At 36.6% G+C, this 19,398-nt stretch overlaps 1 protein-coding gene across 2 annotated transcripts in view; it reads left to right on the forward strand.

Moving 5' to 3' along the window:
- Positions 1,103-19,398, forward strand: part of LOC109843397 (probable phospholipid-transporting ATPase 8) — a 27,568-nt gene continuing 9,272 nt past the window's right edge. The window contains exons 1-10 of one of the 2 annotated variants that reach the window (XM_020412330.1): positions 1,103-1,581; positions 2,450-3,804; positions 3,919-4,029; positions 4,115-4,397; positions 5,127-5,215; positions 5,304-5,409; positions 5,492-5,701; positions 5,823-5,948; positions 7,921-8,019; positions 14,410-14,601. In XM_020412330.1, coding sequence (XP_020267919.1) covers positions 1,249-1,581; positions 2,450-3,804; positions 3,919-4,029; positions 4,115-4,397; positions 5,127-5,215; positions 5,304-5,409; positions 5,492-5,701; positions 5,823-5,948; positions 7,921-8,019; positions 14,410-14,601 — 2,904 coding nt within the window. In that variant the 5' untranslated portion in view covers positions 1,103-1,248. The remainder of the gene's footprint in view (positions 1,582-2,449; positions 3,805-3,918; positions 4,030-4,114; positions 4,398-5,126; positions 5,216-5,303; positions 5,410-5,491; positions 5,702-5,822; positions 5,949-7,920; positions 8,020-14,409; positions 14,602-19,398) is intronic. The other variant, XM_020412329.1, reaches the window with a different exon arrangement.

The raw sequence follows: 19,398 nt of genomic DNA on the forward strand, positions 1-19,398 counted from the left end.
GATGAGACTCCGGATGACCATAAATTCATATGAATCTCCAATTTTCCTCCTCACTCGCTTCTTTGATCGTAACATTAACATGATATTTAGACAAAGAATTAATAGACAAACTGTTCTCTTTATCTCAAAGAAAAGCTAGCCGACGACCATCACAAATTACTACAAAATAATTGTTAAAATTAAGAGCAGTTTTATCAATGAAAAGTTGTTAGAAGTAACTAATAAAGGAAATATTAATAAAAAAAATATTTATTTCCTAACTAATATGTATTTCAACTACTTCCGAGCTACTTCTGAGTATTGAGGATTAGAAAAATATTTTGAAAGTAATGGTGACACGTAGACACCATATAAGCGTTTAAGGAAGTATTAAAAGTAAGTTTTTCAGAGAACTACACATATTTTTTTGTTTGGAAATAGCAAAAATAGTCTCGACTTCTTTTGCTTCAACTAGTTCATAATTATTTCCATACAAATAAATAGGGGTGTGCAACGGTCGGTTCGGTTCGGTTTTTACTAAAATTTGAACAACCGCACCGAACCGTCTATAATTCAAAACCGAACCGAAATGTTGCAAGTCGGTTCGGTGCGGTTCGGTTCGGTTTGTTCGATTCTAACTTCATCAAACTTCTTATCAAACAACAAACCGTGTTAAAGAAAAAAGATATCAACAAAGTAGGAGATTATGAAGCATTAAACACTGATATAATGATATTGTTTTCAACATAATGATTCAGAAAATAAGTTTAGGGTTTGAGTCTTTGACTCTTTGAGGACGGGTCGGGTAGGGTTTGAGATCATAATGGTTAGTATTGCACTATATTCGGTCGATTCGGCTCGGTTCGGGTCGGTTCGGGTTAAAAAGTTTTCAAACCGACCCGAACCGTCCTACTTATAAAACCGATTTTTTCGGGTCGGTTCGGATCGATTTGGTCGGTTTTTTCGGTTTGGACCGAACCATGCTCAGCCCTACAAATAAACGTCTATTTTAGTTAGTTCATAATTATTTCCGTGCAAATAAACATGGCTGAGCCAGCAGAAGGAGTGAAATTGTGAAAATTACTGACTTTATTTGATTTCTTTCTTCGTAACAGAAGCCGTTGATATTAGATCCCGAAACCTTCGATATCGTCTACTCCAGCACACCCCAAAGCAAGTCATTAAAAAAAATAGAAAAAGAAAAAAAATCAAATATATATATATCTCCGCCGATCTCGTCTCAAATGCCGTTGCCCTAGGGTTTTGCAAATGCCGACGGTCTCCCGATCGGCCTCCGGAGATCGCCGAGACGGCTACGGCCGAGTGGTTCACTGCAACGACCCAGGGTCCTCCGATGCGCTGGCGCTAGGTTATTGCGGCAATGCGGTGTCGACGACCAAGTACACCGTCGCCAATTTCGTCCCCAAATCCCTCTTCGAGCAGTTCCGGCGGGTCGCCAATCTCTTCTTCCTCGTCGTCGCCTGCATCTCCTTCAGCCCTTTGGCGCCGTACCGTGCTGTTAGTGTTCTTTTGCCGCTCGTTGTTGTTGTGGGGGCCACCATGGCCAAGGAAGCCCTCGAGGACTGGCGAAGAAAGCAGCAGGTTTTGTTTTTTGTTTTTTACTCGTTTCCTTTCCCTTATGTTATTGATGTGTGAAAAATAGAAAAGCTGAAATTTTGTGCAAGATTTGGGGATTAACTGAGTTGATACTATAGCGATCCTTTTACAGCCAGTTGAAATTTCCATCCGAGCGTCTTAATTTGTTTTCTTCACTTGAAAAAGGGATCAAACCAGGATGGGAAAAAAGTGGTTCGCTGCTAATGTTGTTTTCTTATAATGACTTTTCATCACCCAGCAGGCACAAGTGGTTCGCTGTTAATTTTTTGTGAAAGTAAATAAGCCTGCTGATGCATGCTCGTTTTTAAATCTATACGGTACCTTGTTGTCTGCATATATGTGAACTAAAATAATGCAAGAAATAGTACTGATAGTACATATATACATATTTAGTTACTACAATCAGTGGAATGCAGTTCTGTCAAAGGTCGCCAATCAATAGCAAAACATATTTTTTCTATTGTATTTAGAACAGATAGGTGAGACCACCATATTTGTAAAACTTGAAACCATTAATAGTGAGATTTCTTTGAGGTGAAACATATCTAAACTTTGCCAACATTCCTAAACTAGGCTTATATTATCCCCCAAAATAATCTAGAAAAATGTCGTCCGAGTGCTAGCTTTTTAGAGTCCTTCTTAAGGATATTAAGCGGTTGATGTGTGCAGTGCAAGAACCAGCCACACCTATTATAGACTATAGACATGCTCAAATTTGTGACACAGCCTCTCACCTAGTGTGAAGATGTCTAGTGAACCACATCAAAGTGTTTACTTTATTCTAATCAGTATATTTGGAAATTTGAATCTATTGCTTTTTGCCTCTTTATAATTGAACTCAATAACTTCCCAGGATATAGAGGTGAACAATCGAAAGGTCAAAGTATATGATGGCAATCATGCTTTTCACGAAACTGAATGGAAGAAACTTAGGGTAGGAGATATTGTTGAGGTGGCAAAGGATGAGTTTTTCCCTGCCGATCTGCTTTTGCTTTCTTCAAGCAATGATGGCGATGTTTGTTATGTAGAAACGATGAACCTTGACGGAGAGACAAATTTGAAACGCAAGCAATGTTTGAAGACAAGTTGTGATTTCCATACTGCAAACTCCTTCAAAACATTTAAGGCATTGATCAAATGTGAGGATCCTAATGAGAAGCTGTATTCCTTTATAGGGACTCTTTATCATGAAGGTATGCAATATCCTCTCTCACCACAAATGATTCTTTTGAGAGATTCTAAACTTAGAAACACTCAGCATATCTATGGGGTGGTGATTTTCACTGGACATGACACGAAAGTCGTGCAGAATGCGACAGATCCTCCTTCAAAGAGGAGTGCAGTTGAAAAGAGAATGGATAAGATCATTTATGTCCTTTTTATTTCTTTGGTTTTACTCTCTTCCAGTGGATCCGTTGTCTTTGGAATCAAAACTAAAAGAGATATTAGTGACGGGAAGGCAAATAGATGGTATTTAAGGCCGGATGATTCATCTATTTTCTTTGATCCAAGAAGAGCAAGTTTTGCTGCTGCGTTTCACTTTTTAACAGGTTTAATGCTATATGGCTGCTTGATCCCAATTTCATTGTACATATCGATAGAAATTGTAAAGATTTTACAAAGTACCTTCATTAACCAAGACCAGGAAATGTACTCTGAGGAATTTGATCAGCCTGCACGTGCTCGCACATCAAATTTGAATGAAGAACTTGGTCAAGTAAATACTATATTATCAGATAAGACTGGTACATTAACATGCAATTCAATGGAGTTCGTGAAATGTTCCATTGCTGGTGTGGATTATGGCAGTGAATATACTGAAGTGGAGAAGGCTGTGGTAAGAGGAGCAGACGATGGCATATGGGAATTCAATAATGCACCAGCTACTTTAAAGGGACATCTAGATGTCGCGGCTAGAAAGTTAGTCAAAGGCTTCAATTTTACAGATGACAGGTTGATGCAGGGAAAGTGGGTTAAAGAACATCATCCAGATGTTATGCAAATATTCTTCCGTGTGTTAGCGATCTGCCATACTGCAATTCCTGTGCTGAACAATAAGTCTGATGAAGTTTCATATGAAGCGGAGTCCCCAGATGAGTCGGCTTTCGTCGTAGCTGCAAGGGAAATTGGGTTTGAATTTTATCGAAAAACCCATGCGAGCATCTCTTTGCATGAATTTGATCCAAGTATTGGCAGAAAGGTTGACAGGTATTCCCATGGCATATATGCTATGTGTACAGGCATGTTTTATGTATGTACATGTGCACATGCATGAACGAGCACACAAAAACATGTTTCTGAATGGCCTTGTTTTTTGTACAGGACGTATCAACTTCTCAATGTACTAGAGTTTAGTAGTAGCCGAAAGCGAATGTCTGTAATTGTTAGGACTGAGGAGAACCAATTAATGATATTCTGCAAGGGTGCTGACAGGTATCTTTCCGTTATCAAACTTTAAAAAGGTAACAATCTGTTAAACCAGCTGACAGTTCCATGCTGTTAATCGTCATGTTTTTAGTGTAATCTTTGGCAAGCTTGATAAGGAAGTACAACTACAACCCTTTGAGTCTGCGACCAAATCCCACATTAGTAAATATTCTGAGTCTGGTTTGCGAACAATGGCCATTGCATACCGCATACTCAGTGAAGAAGAATACAGAATATGGAATGATGAATTCTCTATGGCACGCAATTCTGTTGGTGCTGATCATGATACACTGGTAGAGGTTGCATCTGAGAAAATTGAACGGGATCTGATCCTTATAGGCGCAACAGCTGTCGAGGATAGATTACAGAAGGGGGTAAGTTTCATTATGTTTCTTGCACCCATAAAAACAGATAATATGATTACGATTTGAACCATTTTCTGTGATCACATACTATAGTTCATGGGGTTCAAAAATAAGTGTTTTGCTCCCTTGCATTTTATCGACCAAGCCAAACCAAAATAATTGTATTTAAGACCTTACAACCATTGATTTTGATTGTGATGCAGACTTATCTCCATGGATTTTATGTATGTGCATGTCAAAATCGAAAGATACAACCACATCATATATTTCCACAGATATGCGACTCTTGTTGTGCACCACGTGTTTATTCACCCCCTCTTCTCTCTCACACTGGACTGCTTTAATCTTGGTCTATCATCTTTATCACTTTTGAGAATTGTCCCTTTTCATTTATAGTGGATTATTATCTGTTATGGTAGTGCTGAATGCAGGTCACCGAGGGAATCCATTACATAAAAATTATACCGCAGAGTGATTCTTTTTATGTACACAAATGAACTTGAAAACACGCATGCTTTCAGTAAATTGCACGTCTATTCGTGTTCAGGTAAAGCTTTTAATGACAACTTAGCTTTACCCTGGAATGCATTTTCTGGGCTTTATTGATTAAACTTCGCTTTGAAGAAGCGAGCACTTAGAATATTTACAGAAGAATCAAATATTTTTTTGCTGTTTTTATGCATTGGAATATGAACTTTGTGACAGGGGTGATAATGGTAGAATTTTTTTTATGTTTAGGTTCCTGAATGTATTGACAAACTTCAACAAGCTGGAATAAAAATCTGGGTTTTGACTGGTGATAAACTGGAAACTGCAGTCAATATCGGGTTTACTTCACTAATCCTTTATTCTAAACTTGAAGTCTTAATCCTGTTATGCTTTCCATTTTTGTTGTTAACTCACAGCACCCTGCAGGTTTGCATGTCATTTGCTAAAGAAAGGAATGAAGCAAATCATTATCACACTGGATGCATTGGATATTGAAGCCTCAAAGAAAAAAGACAAGAAATATGTTGAGAAGGTATAGAAATTTATGAGTGTTCCTAGAGTAGAACTGTTAGTTTACATCAACAGAGTTTCTGAAAAAGCTGGAACTTCTTTAGGCTTCACAGGAATGGATCACAAGCCAATTATGCGCAGCACAATTTCAAGTTCGATCGTCAAATGGAAGTTCTACGCCCTATGCCCTTATTATTGACGGGAACGCTCTGGCTTTTGCTCTTTCAAGTAGTCTGGAGAAACCATTTCTTGATCTGGCAGTTTATTGTGCATCTGTTATCTGTTGTCGAACTTCTCCTAAACAGAAAGCATTGGTGAGTAATTGACGTTCTTTAAATTTTGTTAACAAGTCAATTGTGCTTATTTCTAGGATGTGAGAAATCTTTGCTGCCATAGACATTTATGTAATATGATAGAAACCTAGAAGGTTTGCAGGTTACTAGATTGGTGAAAAGGAAGACGAGAAGAACAACACTAGCAATTGGTGATGGGGCAAATGATGTTGGCATGCTTCAAGAGGCCGACATTGGGATTGGTATTAGTGGAGCTGAGGGAATGCAGGTTCCTATATTTTCTTATGATATAAATATTTTTGTCAGTCTTGTGGAATTCATACTGTCTGTTGTCCTTTTAATTCTTTTTTATCTGGAACAGGAAGTTTGTACTTCGTACGATTTAATATAAAAAAGAATTGCATGCTGTTTAATCAATTTCCATGGTATTCTAGAATATGTATCCTTAATTAATGTTGGTTTTGGGTCAATAGCCATTTCTTCGGTAAAACGTTACCATTAATAGATACACTTTCATATCGTAGTTACTTGTATCTCTTTGATTTGGTAATTGCGAAAGTTAGAAATTTCAAATAAGGGGCTGTTTGTTTCGTTTCCCCCAGAATCCAAAACCCACTTTCCTTCACTTTTTCACTTTCCCCCACTTTCCAAAACCCATTTTCCTTTACTTTCTCCATTTTCCTCCAATAATATTGTGACAACTCATTCCATCACATCTCATTTCATACTTTTAAAAATAAACAAAACACAAGAAATGAGTCACATCAATCAACTCATCTAACTCACTTTCCTCCACTTTTCTTCATTTTCTATCATCTTTAAAAATTACTCACATCATCCAGTAATATGGTGACAACTCATCACATCTCACTAAAATTTTCTTCCATCACTTTACTCCAAAAAAACAAGGAAATTGATTTTCCTAAATATGTGTCACATCATCCAATAATATAATGACAACTCATCTTATCTCATCTATTTTCCCCCACTTTTAAGAATGAACCAAACACAAGAAAAGAACCTAAACAAGGAAAGTGGAGGAAAACACCAAAAATTACTCACATCAACCAATAATATGGTAACAACTCATTTTCTCTCCCACTTTCGGTTATAGCTTTGACGAACCAAACCTCTGAAAGTGGAGGAAAACATCGAAATTCACCTTCTTTTCCCCTACTTTCCCCCACTTTCGGTCTTTTTTTGCGAAACAAACAGGCCCTAAGGGTAGAATTCGGAAGTTCCAAATCTTTAGAGACTCAAGAAATTTATAGTTTTTTTAATTATTGAAAATTATCTGAACAAATACATTTTCAAATGGTAATTACTGGAAATTGTGAAATTAGAAAATTTCAATTAGAGTAGAAGTTTTGAAATACTTGATTTGGAGAGATCAAAGAATTTCCCAAGCCCATTTAACTAGTCTTACCAAAATTTCTTAGTTGGCAAATCTGGAAACTATGAGGAACTAAAGTGATATATTGTTTTTAACACTGTGGATAGATATTTTAAATTTAATTATTTTATGGTTTTACCTTATTAGCTAAGTAAATTGAAAAAGGATGTCATGGTGGCTAGAGCCTTAACAGGGCTGGATTGGCGAAAAGGATTCATGTAGTTTGATTTTGAAATAAACATTTCTTAAGTGGTGGGTGGTTCTTTATTATTATTATTATTATTATTTACCTTTTAGTTCTGTAAATTTAGTTGTAATGCAAGATCTTTAGGTAGAAGATATTATATGTAAGGGTAAATTACACTAAACCCTGAAGAAATTTTAGTATTTTGTAGTAAACCCCAATAACTTTCAAAATCATACTAAACCCTAATAACTTTTGCAGAAAATCCCCATTATGTTTTGGGTAAATTATACTAAACCTCCAATAACTTTCTTCTTTTTATGTTGTTTTTTGGTTCGAATTTATAGGCGCTATCTGCAAAAAACAGAAACTTATTGGGCGGTTTTTTGCAATTTCAAAAGTTATTGGTGGATTATTACGATTTTGAAAGTTTTTAGGGGTTTACTGCAAAACACTGAAAGTTCTTGGGGATTTAGCATAATTTACCTTGAGTTTAAGTTATCTATTTAAGCAAACACTTATTTTTTCCTCTTCTGAAATGTTTTTAAACCGTGATGACCATGAACTGTGTCCTTAATGCTTCATTTTTTTTTCTTACACATTCTATTTGCACATGAATTAAATATACCTTTAGAATTCATGGTGAAGCTTTTCTGCTTATAGGCTGTGATGTCAAGTGATTTTGCAATAGCTCAATTCCGATTCTTGGAGCGTTTGCTGCTTGTGCATGGGCATTGGTGTTACAGACGTATTTCAGCCATGGTATGACAATTACTTCAATTTTAGCTTCTTGTAGTACTTGCGAAGGAAAACGAACCCTAGTAGCTTCACGTAGGTTACTTGCATATTTCATCTAGTCTTTCGTATCCATGTCCGACAATCCCCGTGTCAGTATCTAACACTCCTTGAACACTTTTTGAATATATACATAAATTTATTCAGACATGTACTTAGCATATGTTTTAGTTTAATAAACTCATTATACAGTTCTTGGATGCATATCATACACTACCTAAAATTTATGCAACTCATTGGACTTAGGACGTGTTCATTTTAGCACATTCTTAGTTCATAAGTATTGATTTTAAAGTGTCGTTTGGGTATCTAGTTAAAAAATGAGCGATTTTTCAATTTATAATCTACTCAATAAAAGAAACATCAAACTGGTATAGTGATTTTTGTTCTCATAACATGTGAATGGAAAAAAAATATCGTTCTTTATAGAATTTTCATTTTAATATGTATACATTTAGTTGTCTCCTCACATTTTGCCTTTTACAAATTTGCCGTGTCTCATATCCATGTCCGCACCAGCACCCATATCTGTGCAACATAGAACTTCACTACCTTCTACACTATTTTGACTGAAAAAATATGAACATATTCAAGGTCCTTTTTGTTATTTAATCATCTAGACATTACCTGATAAGTTTTACACTTAGATTCTCACTTTTCGCTGTCAGACTGAATGCAGAAAAAAAAAATTCATGTAGATGACTCCATATATTTGGAATTTGTGCTATTGCTATATGAACAAGGGAGTCTCCAGTATTCCTAATTTTTATGTGCTTTCCTAATTATTCTAAGTGAATTCAACGTGCAAGGACATATTCTCTATTCATGAGCGCCTAAGTTGCATGGGGTACTGGTACGTGTAGGGGACATGATAAATTTGTAAAAGGTAGGGTACGGGGACACAGCTATATATATGTATATTATGTATATTGATATGTATTAAAAGTAATAATTTATATAAGATCAATATTGTTTTTCATTTTCTTAAGACCAATATATAAGAAATAGATGTGCACCATAGAATATATGTCCAAGAAGTGTATGTGGATTATTTTAAGTTAAAGCATGTATTATATAACTGAATATACGCTTGAATAAACGCATGCATATATTCAAGAAGTGTCTAAGAAGTTTCAGTACGGGTATGGGTAAGGTTACAATACGTCTCGGGTACAGGTATGACTCCCAATTTGAAATACCCGGGTTACATAGACTGACACATGTATTTCATTTGTCCCTGTACATTATCACTCAAAAAGCCCTTCAACTGAAGAAAATCATGAGAGTTCACTATTATAATTTTATACTCCAAATTGACCCCACAGGTTGAGCTTCTTTCCACAGGCCGAGACCTGCACTATTTTACATAGGGGTGTTCTTCTTTTTAAATCTTCCTTAAATGCTTGTCTAATGGGATTTGAATCAGGGTTATTCTGATACCACTATAGAGTCATTTCCACTACACCAAAACTCCATAGTTGTTATGAGCGTTGAGGAATAAAATTTGATATCCAACAGTACCCAACTATCCATATACTGTAGCTCGCACAAATGTCACAAACATTTCTCTTTTCTATAGGACAAGATATAAAACTTATGATCTATTATGCTTTGCATCCCTCACAGTGGCGGATTCAAGATTTCTAAGAAGTGTCATTTTCGTATTTTCAGAAAGTATACAATCACAGCATTAGTAATGCTATGAATATATCTTTCTCAATATATGCTGCCAAAAAATTATGTTTTTTTCTTGCACAATTAATTTCACATTTTCCCTCGATTTTCATACAGTTTGAATGTTTTAAGCTCAATCTCATTATACGAGCATTGTAGATTTTAATCCTTTTGGAATAATTTCATTTCATCTACAATACCAAATCTAATAGTTTATGAGGCTAGCAAGATCAAATTCTTGACATCATTGAGTTATATTTTGTTGGGAACCTTGGGCTAACTGGTGTCATGTGACACCAGTTTGCCTAAGGTAGATCCGTTAGTGATCCCGCAAATGTCAATATCCGGTCAACATCTTACCCAATAACCATATAAACAGCTACCAAATTTTAATCTTCTTTTATGACTTCAAACTAAAAAAAGAACCAATAAAGTGATAGGACTAGATTCTAGAGGACAAACAACTTTCTGACACTATTTGTGATTAGTGATTACTACACTGAAGATTAAGCTTTTCAAGGCTTGAAGCATCCTTAACAAGCTTTAGTGGCAAGATGTTGAGTATCTTCCTGAATATGCCCAACTGAAGATAGTGAATGGTTTGGCTGCCTATCGTCCTGTGCAAGATTTTTTTTTTCAATTGAGATTCTTAAGGAAAAGCTTATCTACATAATCCTACAATTTGCATCAAACCTTTACAAGAGAAATACATGACAGAGATTCATCTGATGTTTCCAACAAATGGAAGCAGTAGTAAGTGAATTACTCTAATTAATCACTGTACTCCATTGAAAAGTAGGATTCCTCAGGTGGTAGTAGAAGAAAATTGTTAAGCCTTCAACGTGCGCATGAATGGCTTGTTCTGCATCGCATTTCTTCCAACTCCCAAGTAATATCAACTTCAAAAGAAATTATAGAAGATCTTGGCATTACTGAGTTTGAGAAGAGAAAAAAAAATTACATATATAGTAAGTATAGTGCATTTAGACGTGACCAATAAGATTTAACCAATATGCTAGATAAGTTGAAGAAAAGTGGGAAAAAGCAGTTTAAACAATTGTTGTACATAGTATGAAAATTTTATTGAAACGAGGTATTTTGACACTTTTTAATACCACAACGCGTTTTCAGATATTGTATTGTAAATAGTTAGGTTGGATAAGTACAAATGTTTCTGGTAAATCATTGAATATATTTAGTGTAGTGACTTGCCTATCCAGACCAATCCATTTCATTGAGATTTGGCAATGTTTTAGCTTGTTGTCAACTGGTCCACTACCTAAGCAATTCGCTTCCTTAAACCTAACTTGGGGTTGAGATTGAAAGAACAAGTCATTTAAGTAGAACAGTTTATAGCTTCTGAACGTATAATCACAAAGAAAATGTAGTCAAATAACATAAAAGAAGCTTCCATTATGTGGTAATAATGTTTTTCACATATCAGGAAAGTGGCAGAAGTGATGAAAAACGTTTTGACTGTCAGAGAAAGCGAGTTTTGAAGGAATGAGAAACTTCAGGGGTGAATAAGCCAAAGGCATCCGATAAATGGTTGATAGAAGTATTGGAAATAATGAAAATTCTGAAAAAATAAGTAGCAAGAAAGAAGTTACAAAGCAGTCAGCAAGGTAAGCTACAGGTTATTCATAATTTATATTATATAATAAGATTGAAACTAAAGAGGGATACATACACGAGCACGGTTTTGGTTATCAAACCAAGCATGTGAAAGGCGAAAATGCCGAGACAATGAAGTTGGCTATTAGCTTCTTGTCAGCCATCTAAGCTTGCTTTTTGAAACTGTGTTTCGAGCAATATTCTCAGTCCTACTTAAAATTTGGATTCTAAGTCTTAAAGTTTCTGCCACCACCCAAACTTTAAAGTTATGGTGAAGATTTCTAGTTATAATTTTATATTCTAATATGTTTCCACAAGTTAAGGGGTGTTTCATGGGCTGAAACCTGAACTCACAGAGTGTATTAATTTTTAATACGCATTAGAAATTTGTGACCAGTAAGAGCCGAACCTGAGTTGCTCAGAAACCATTTTAAATTTACTTCTATTACATGAAAACTCCAGAGATATGATGAGGGTTGAGAGTTATTTTATATACTAACACTAATTATATGGGAATAACGACTAGCATGCGAATTTATTTTGATATGTTATAAGGCTAGTTACAGTCCAATTTAATGGTAGTGGCCCGAGGGCCAAGATGTATTCTGTTTCTTCTTAAGTAGTATTGAGTCTCTTTTAATGCTTAATGCTCTACTTTGCACTGATTTTTAGCATGCCAAAGCTTGTCACTGTCTTCTGACTTGTCTGACTAGAAAAACCAATTCAGATTTCACTACGATCATATTCCCTTTTATCTTCTCTTTCTCTCTTCATAACTACTCTTTGGTCTTTAGAACCGGTAAGACGCAAATGATCTTCAAAGTTTTTCCTTTAATATTACTTTGTTCAGCTAATCTTCTTTTTAACATCGGTTGTTTCTTAGTTCTTCTATTGATGTCCATTTTTATTTTTACTCTTTAGGATTGTATGCTCCCGCCCCCCTCTAGTGTGTCCTTCATGCCAAGAACTAGTTTTGGTCCTTGGTAGTGAGGTGACTCAATCTCATCCACTCATCTAAAGTGGGGACCATTTTCAAATGAGTTTAGTAATTAGGGAGACCATTTTCGAGGGGGTCCCACTACCAACGACTGAACATAGGGTCTCTCATATTATCATCAAAGAGCATCCTTTCATTGCCTTTTGCTTTCTGTTTTCACCAGTGTCATGTTTACATTTTTATCAGTTTAAATCTTTTATGTTGTTTAAATTATTTCTTTGGGATGAATTTCTAGCTATCTGTCCAACATGCCTCTTCAGTATTGTCTTACGGAAAATGAGATTAGAGATAATTTTGTATAATGGTTGCATATAAATAAGAGGGAATTGTGTATATGCCTAATGGTTGATACAAATAAGAGATAATTGTGTATATGCCTAATGGTTGCATATAAATAAGAGATAAATGTGTGTATGCCTAATGGATGCATGTAAATAAATTTGCCTGTTTGTAAGGTTTGAATAGAATAAAATTTAGATAGGTCTTTATGTGCTCAGAGCAGAAATATTCAATAAAAGTTTTAAATAGGTTAAAGGATTGGAATATGGACCTAAGCAATTTAAGTGTATTGAGAAGCATCAAATGTTTTAGTAAGGGATTTGGACAAGTGTCTTGCTGTAGCGATGGATCAGAGGTTCATGTGGGGTCAAAAACTAACTTAAAAATTTCCTTGTCTGCCTAACATGTCAGATTGTCCTAACTGAACTTTATCTGCCCAACCAAGTAAGCCAACATAATGAGTCTTTTCTGTACCCAGAATCTGCTGTTTGGAATGTTCAGGATAATATGTGATATTGGCTTGCTTCTGTGGTGTTATGTAATTGGTGACTTTAGGAGGGTTTTATTACATGGATATAATGTGCTAACGCTGGTTTCACCATTTCAAATGACAAATACTATTAACTAAGATAAAATGATCGTAGCAGAGTTGAAATACTCTAGGTGGCACTGTCAGATTATAAAAAAGAGCAGAAATCTGGTACAAGTAGGGGTAATTGTGAAACCCCCACTAAATGTTTTTGAAGATTCAGATATTCCTTTAAACGCCATACAGATTCGATCTCATTATTTTTCTTCCTTCCTTGGCTTCAGATAACTTTATTTGTTCAATGCTTAATTTCTTCTTGCTGCTGGTACGGCTGAGTTAAGGAAGGAGAATGCGTTTGGTAGACGAGGAGCAGTACAAAAATTTGTCAGACTTACAAAATTGTTTTAGACATTTCCTTCAGACAAATGATGTTTAGTTTTGAAACATTATATTTTCCTGCTAGTAGTTTTTGCTACAAGTCGTCAGTATATTATGCTGATTTATAATGTGCTGTTCGGAAGCCTCAAGTTGTGGAGTATGATTGGTTTTTCTTTTCTGTATTATGGCCCTTGATTCATCTTTATGAAAAACTTAATAAGCTTTTAAATATCTTTATGTTGATTTCTGCTCCAGTTTGACTGATATTACCATCCAGCTCAATTTTGCTTTCTGTGTTTAAAATTTAAGGTTCCCCCCAATATTAGTCCCTGAAATCTTTCAAATTTTGAATAGTCCCTTATATCATTGAAATCGCCATTAGGTCCCCCTCTTCTTTAGTTACTTTTAAATTAGTCCCTCAAATCATTGAAATTGTTTTAGGTTCCCTGATTATCATAGTTGTTTCAAATTAATCCCTCTAATTTTCACTTCTATTCTTGATTGGAGAGAATAATTTCAAAATAACATGAATTAGGTGACCTAATAGAAATTTCAATGATTTGAAGGACTAATTTCAAAATAACCTAAGAATTGGCAGATCTAATAGCAATTTTGATGATTTGAGGGGACTAATTTCAAAATATGAAAGATTTAAGGGACTAATACTGGAAACCCCTAAAATTTCTTATGAATAAATGGTTCGAGTTTTAAATATAATGCAGATGTTTCTTATGAATGCTTACCTTATAAACAAGGTTAATGAACTAGTTTTCGTTCTGAATGTGGGTGGCTACTCTTGTATGTCATGTTATGTTGGATTACTTCATGGGAAATTCTTGATAGGCATGACTGACATTTCATTTTGTTTTTTTTTCCATGAACTCAGATATGCTACTTTTTCTACAAGAACATAACATTCGGCTTCACCCTCTTCTGCTTTGAGGCTCATACATCTTTCTCAGCACTACCTGCATACAACGACTGGTTCATATCCTTCTATAACATTGCCTTTACATCATTTCCGGTGATTGCTCTTGGCGTCTTTGACAAAGACTTGTCCTCACGTCTTTGCCTCAAGGTATGTGGTGAAATAAATTTAGTTCTTAAGTTTCCAAGCACATATATCTGCAGCTAGAGGAAATAGCTTGACCTATCCCATGAACATGTTCAGTAGAAATTTCATGAGTATTAATGCTAATTTTGAGTAGAAAGATGTATGTTAACAAGAAATGTTGTTGGTAAAGAAATGGGTATTAGTGACCAATTCCTGCCACACAACTGTTTGCAATTGAATGTAAAAGGCTTGTTAACGGTTGAACACATGGAACACCACTTTGCGGTCAACTTTGGTCACTTTCTTTGTCCGATCCACCACTGTTTGTGTGCACATGTGAACATACACATGCACATGTACATAAATAGATCTCTAGTACGTGGTTAATAGTGAGCAAAAATCAAACAAGTGAAATTCAGATGGGTATGATTGCAGAATTCGTTTGAAAATTGCAATTCAAATCCTTTGATCTCTTCCATCAGAAAAAAGAACTTCAACCTCTATTCAGTTTCACTCATTCAATTATGAAACTCTTGCATATGTGAGATGGCTTCATTACTTGAGAAACAAACGTGATAATTCTGACTGTTAGATAATAAATTTACTAAAGCAATTAATCTTAATGTGATTTGAGGCCCCATATCTCTGGCAACCTAAAGGTTTAGACATATTCTTATTTTCCCAATCTAAGCTTGCACCATTCGAAGATGAGCATTAAACTTCTTCTAAACCGGCATCCTGTGCAAAGGCTAAAGCCAAGATGAAATATTGTAACACCATCTTCGCAATGGTATGTGAAGAGTTTTTACAAGTCCCTTCAATGACTGATTCTGAGGAATAGAAGGTTGCCATGACCACTTAATTGGACCAAAATCTACCAGCGGGGATGAGATCTGTTAGTGGCTACCTGAAGAATTATGATCAACCGGGACCTTCCAAGAAGGCTGAACCCGCCAAGCAAAAGGAGACAGAGTTCGACAAGGCATTGCGGCCACCATACGCTGGACGTGAAGTCCCATTCAAGTGCGATATATTATTAGCCTAGTTGCCAACATTCCATCTCGTATAAGCTTGCACGAACTTTTATGTTAATCTAAGGATATGAGAAGCTTTGAGGGAGGCGTTGATGGACAATGAGGCGCTCTTCATGCACATGCCTGAGCCTCCACACGTTGATGATCAAAGACAATGCTATCATTGCCTGTAAGGGGTGCCTTGCATCATGTTCACACCCGTGGACATGCTCATCAATGATCCGAATCATAACCGACCCCTTTATAATAAAGGGTATGTCGGTTCGACCAAGGACGAGCAGATCCACATTGATCTTCGATCTGTCTTAAGCATCATCCCTCGGAGACTCCTTAGCTTCTTAGGCATTCCGCTCTACAAGCTCTTAAGAACAACCACTACTATCTATGGATTCAACTTTAGCGGTAGTCGATCATTGGAAAAGATTCATCTTAAATGTTAAATCAACGATTTAAAGACGGAGGTTACATGCTACGTCATTGACGTAGAAATACCCTATAACTTGCATCTAGGACGACCATGGATCCATTCCGATCGTTCCATCGACACTCCATCAGTGCTTCAAGTATGTTGATGAGTAGGGGGTACTCAAAGGGGTCTATGCCAAGAGCCACTCTTTTAAAGGAGTGGAGAATTACTTCACTAACTCCCTCTTTTATGATGAAAAGCATACAATCGAGACAGCCATTCCTAAAAATCTAGACAGTGGCAATGAGGCAAATAATGAACCTGATCTAAATGAGGACCTTATCTGGGAGATGGAGCACCTTGTAATTACTTTGGAGGATTCGTGTATAGACCAGTCTATTGAAAATCAAGAAATTGGGTTCTCAATGATAACATAGAATTTTCTTGCGACCGTTCCTCTGGCTTTGAGTATGAAAACTCAAAACCGACTTTACATATGCCCATAAATGAGTCTTATTCGATTCATCAACTGAGTAGCTCAAAAGATGCCACATTCACGGCTCCAGCCAAAAGAAGTGCACAAGAGGCTATCATCTTCGGGAAAGTCAAACCACAACCGCATCCAATAGTCCGAGATGACGAAGTTGAAGCAACGGCTGAATTTTCTCGTTATAGTAAGCAGTCTCGCTATATAATGGCGAAATTGGATTACAATTTCACCCTAAAATAATGGTTAAATTTTGACTAAGCATCACAGGTTCTACTAACCCTCTTCGTACCAAAAGGGGAAAGCATAGATTACTTCAATCGAACTAGACATGGGCTTGGATATATCTCCCAAAAATCCGACATACAACCAAAGCTTGAGAATCTACTAAGCTATTCTTCACACATCTAATTAGGATTCCGATGTTAGCATCAATATCATGTTCGAAGAATTCATGGTTAATATGGCTTTATGTAGCCAAACCGACGAACTTAATGAACCAGAAATATTCGATGATCCGGAGAATGACCTACACAAAGCACCGTGGGGCTTAATGGGAATTATGTCTTGAACCACGTTAATTGCCCACTAAAGATAAGGTGATCCAAATCAATTTAGACGATGAAGCTAACCCTAAATCTATCTTCATCAGTGAGAGTCTATCACCCACTATGAAAGAACTAATATCTCTCTCTTGAGAAAACATTGATATTTTCGCCTAGAGCTACGAAGACATGGCCGGCGGACTAGATCCGAATGTAGCCATGCACTGCGTCAATATTGACCCGTGTTAAATCTGTCAAGCAACAACGATGCTTCAGCCCTTAGTTGATGGAGCACATCGTCATAGAAATTCACAAAATTTTTGAATGTGGTTTCATTCGTTAAGAACAACATCCAGACTAGTTGAGTAATATTGTTGTCGTGACAAAGAAGAATGCGAAGATCAGAATATGTATCGATTTCAGAGATCTCAATTTAACTTATCCAAAAGACGAATTCCTCCCTATCATGGACATCATAATCAACAGTACATGTGGGTTTAAGAGGATGCAATTCATTAATAGCTTTTCTAGGTACAATCAAATCAAGATGCATCCAGATGATGAGAAATAGATAACCTTCAGAACACCATTAGGGTATGATATTATAGAGTAATGCCATTCGGTCAAAATAACGTTGGAGCTACCAATCGGCATGCAATGAACACAATCTTTCGTGAGCACATAATGTAGTGGAATGCTACGTCAACGCGCGATCAAAAGTAAATGCAAATATTTCCTTAATGACTTAGAACAGTGTTCAATATCATGTGAAAGCATCAACTCAAGATGAACCCAACAAAGTCTTTCCTGGGGGTATTATCAAGCAAATTCTTTGGATTTATCGTTACATCCAAAGGGATACTTGTCTATCCAGAGAAAGTCAAAGCCATCCAGGAGATGTCACCCCCGAGAAATCTCAAAGAACTCAGAAGCTTACAACAGCGTTTAGTCTATATCCGTAAATTCATTGCTAATCTGTCTGAAAAATGCCAACCATTCCAAAGGTTGATGAAAAGGACGTTTGTTCGTTTAGGACGATGCCTGTCAAAAAGCTTTCGACGAGATCAAAGAATATCTCATGAAGTCACCCATTTTAGCCGCGTCAGTATCAGGTTAATCATTCCTTATCTATATTAGAGCTATGGATCATTTTCTTGGAGCACTACTTGCTCGGAAGAATGATGACAGTCACGAACAAGCCATCTATTATCTAACCTGGACTATGATAGGTAATGAGCATCGTTACAATTTGATCGAAAATGAATGTCTAGCATTGGTCTACGCAATGCAAAAAATACAACATTACCTAACCGACCAATCCATCCACGTTATTTCGAAGGCTAACCCTTTGCGAGTACTCATGACAAAGCCAGGATATGTAGACTTCAGGCTTGCAAAAGAGGCAATATTGCTTTTTCAATATGACATGACATCCTTACCTCAGAAGGCAGTTAAAGGACAAGTGATTGCAGACTTCCTCGCTGATCATCCTATCCCTGAGTCTTCCAAGCTCCACGAAGACATTCCAAACGACGTGTTTGAATCGAATGTCACATCAGACCACTAGTGTGGCAACTTGACTTCGACACATCGCATTGCAGTTATAAGGGAATGATCATCGCAGGTGTGGAGGTAGTGGTTATTGATCCCTACGGTCATGTCCTTTGCTTATTGATCCCTATGATCACGTCCTTTCTCGGGCCTATTCACAAATTGAGCAATGTTCTAATAATGTGGTTGAGTACAATGCCCTTATAGTCGGCTTATAACTTGCCCAAGGCGTGAGTGTGAAGTATCTTGAAGCATGTGGCGATTCTAAATTGATCGTTAATCAGATAAAAGGGGAATCTGAGCTCCGACACAACGATTTCTGGCCCTATCATGAAGTGACACTGAAGCTCAATCATCATTTTGAAGGTTTCTACATCAACTATGTAGCTCGCCTTGAGAACACTTACGTCGATGTTTTGGCTTACTCGAAGCTACCATAGGCTTGTCATCCAAGTCTACCAAGCGCATTATGGTAGCTAATCATCAATTATGTTATCCTAAATAGATCTTAGAAAGCCAATGAGGTCCATACTACACTTGGGGTTTCGTACCTAATGATTGACATTACCCAATCGACTATGTCTTACACGATATATTGCATGATGATCCGAAGCAAGCAATTTCCATTTAAAGAAGAGCCTCATGCTTCTTTTACGACTGCCACACAGACATTGTACCACAGATCGTTCGACAACATATTGTTTGGATGCTTGTAGTCGAGCGAAGCTCAAGAAGAGCTCAAAGAAGCCCATGATGGCACATGTGGAGCTCATCAACTTGGACCTAAACTCTAGGATC

Source organism: Asparagus officinalis, chromosome 5, assembly GCF_001876935.1.
Source record: "Asparagus officinalis chromosome 5, Aspof.V1, whole genome shotgun sequence".
NCBI classification, from domain to species: Eukaryota; Viridiplantae; Streptophyta; class Magnoliopsida; order Asparagales; family Asparagaceae; genus Asparagus; species Asparagus officinalis.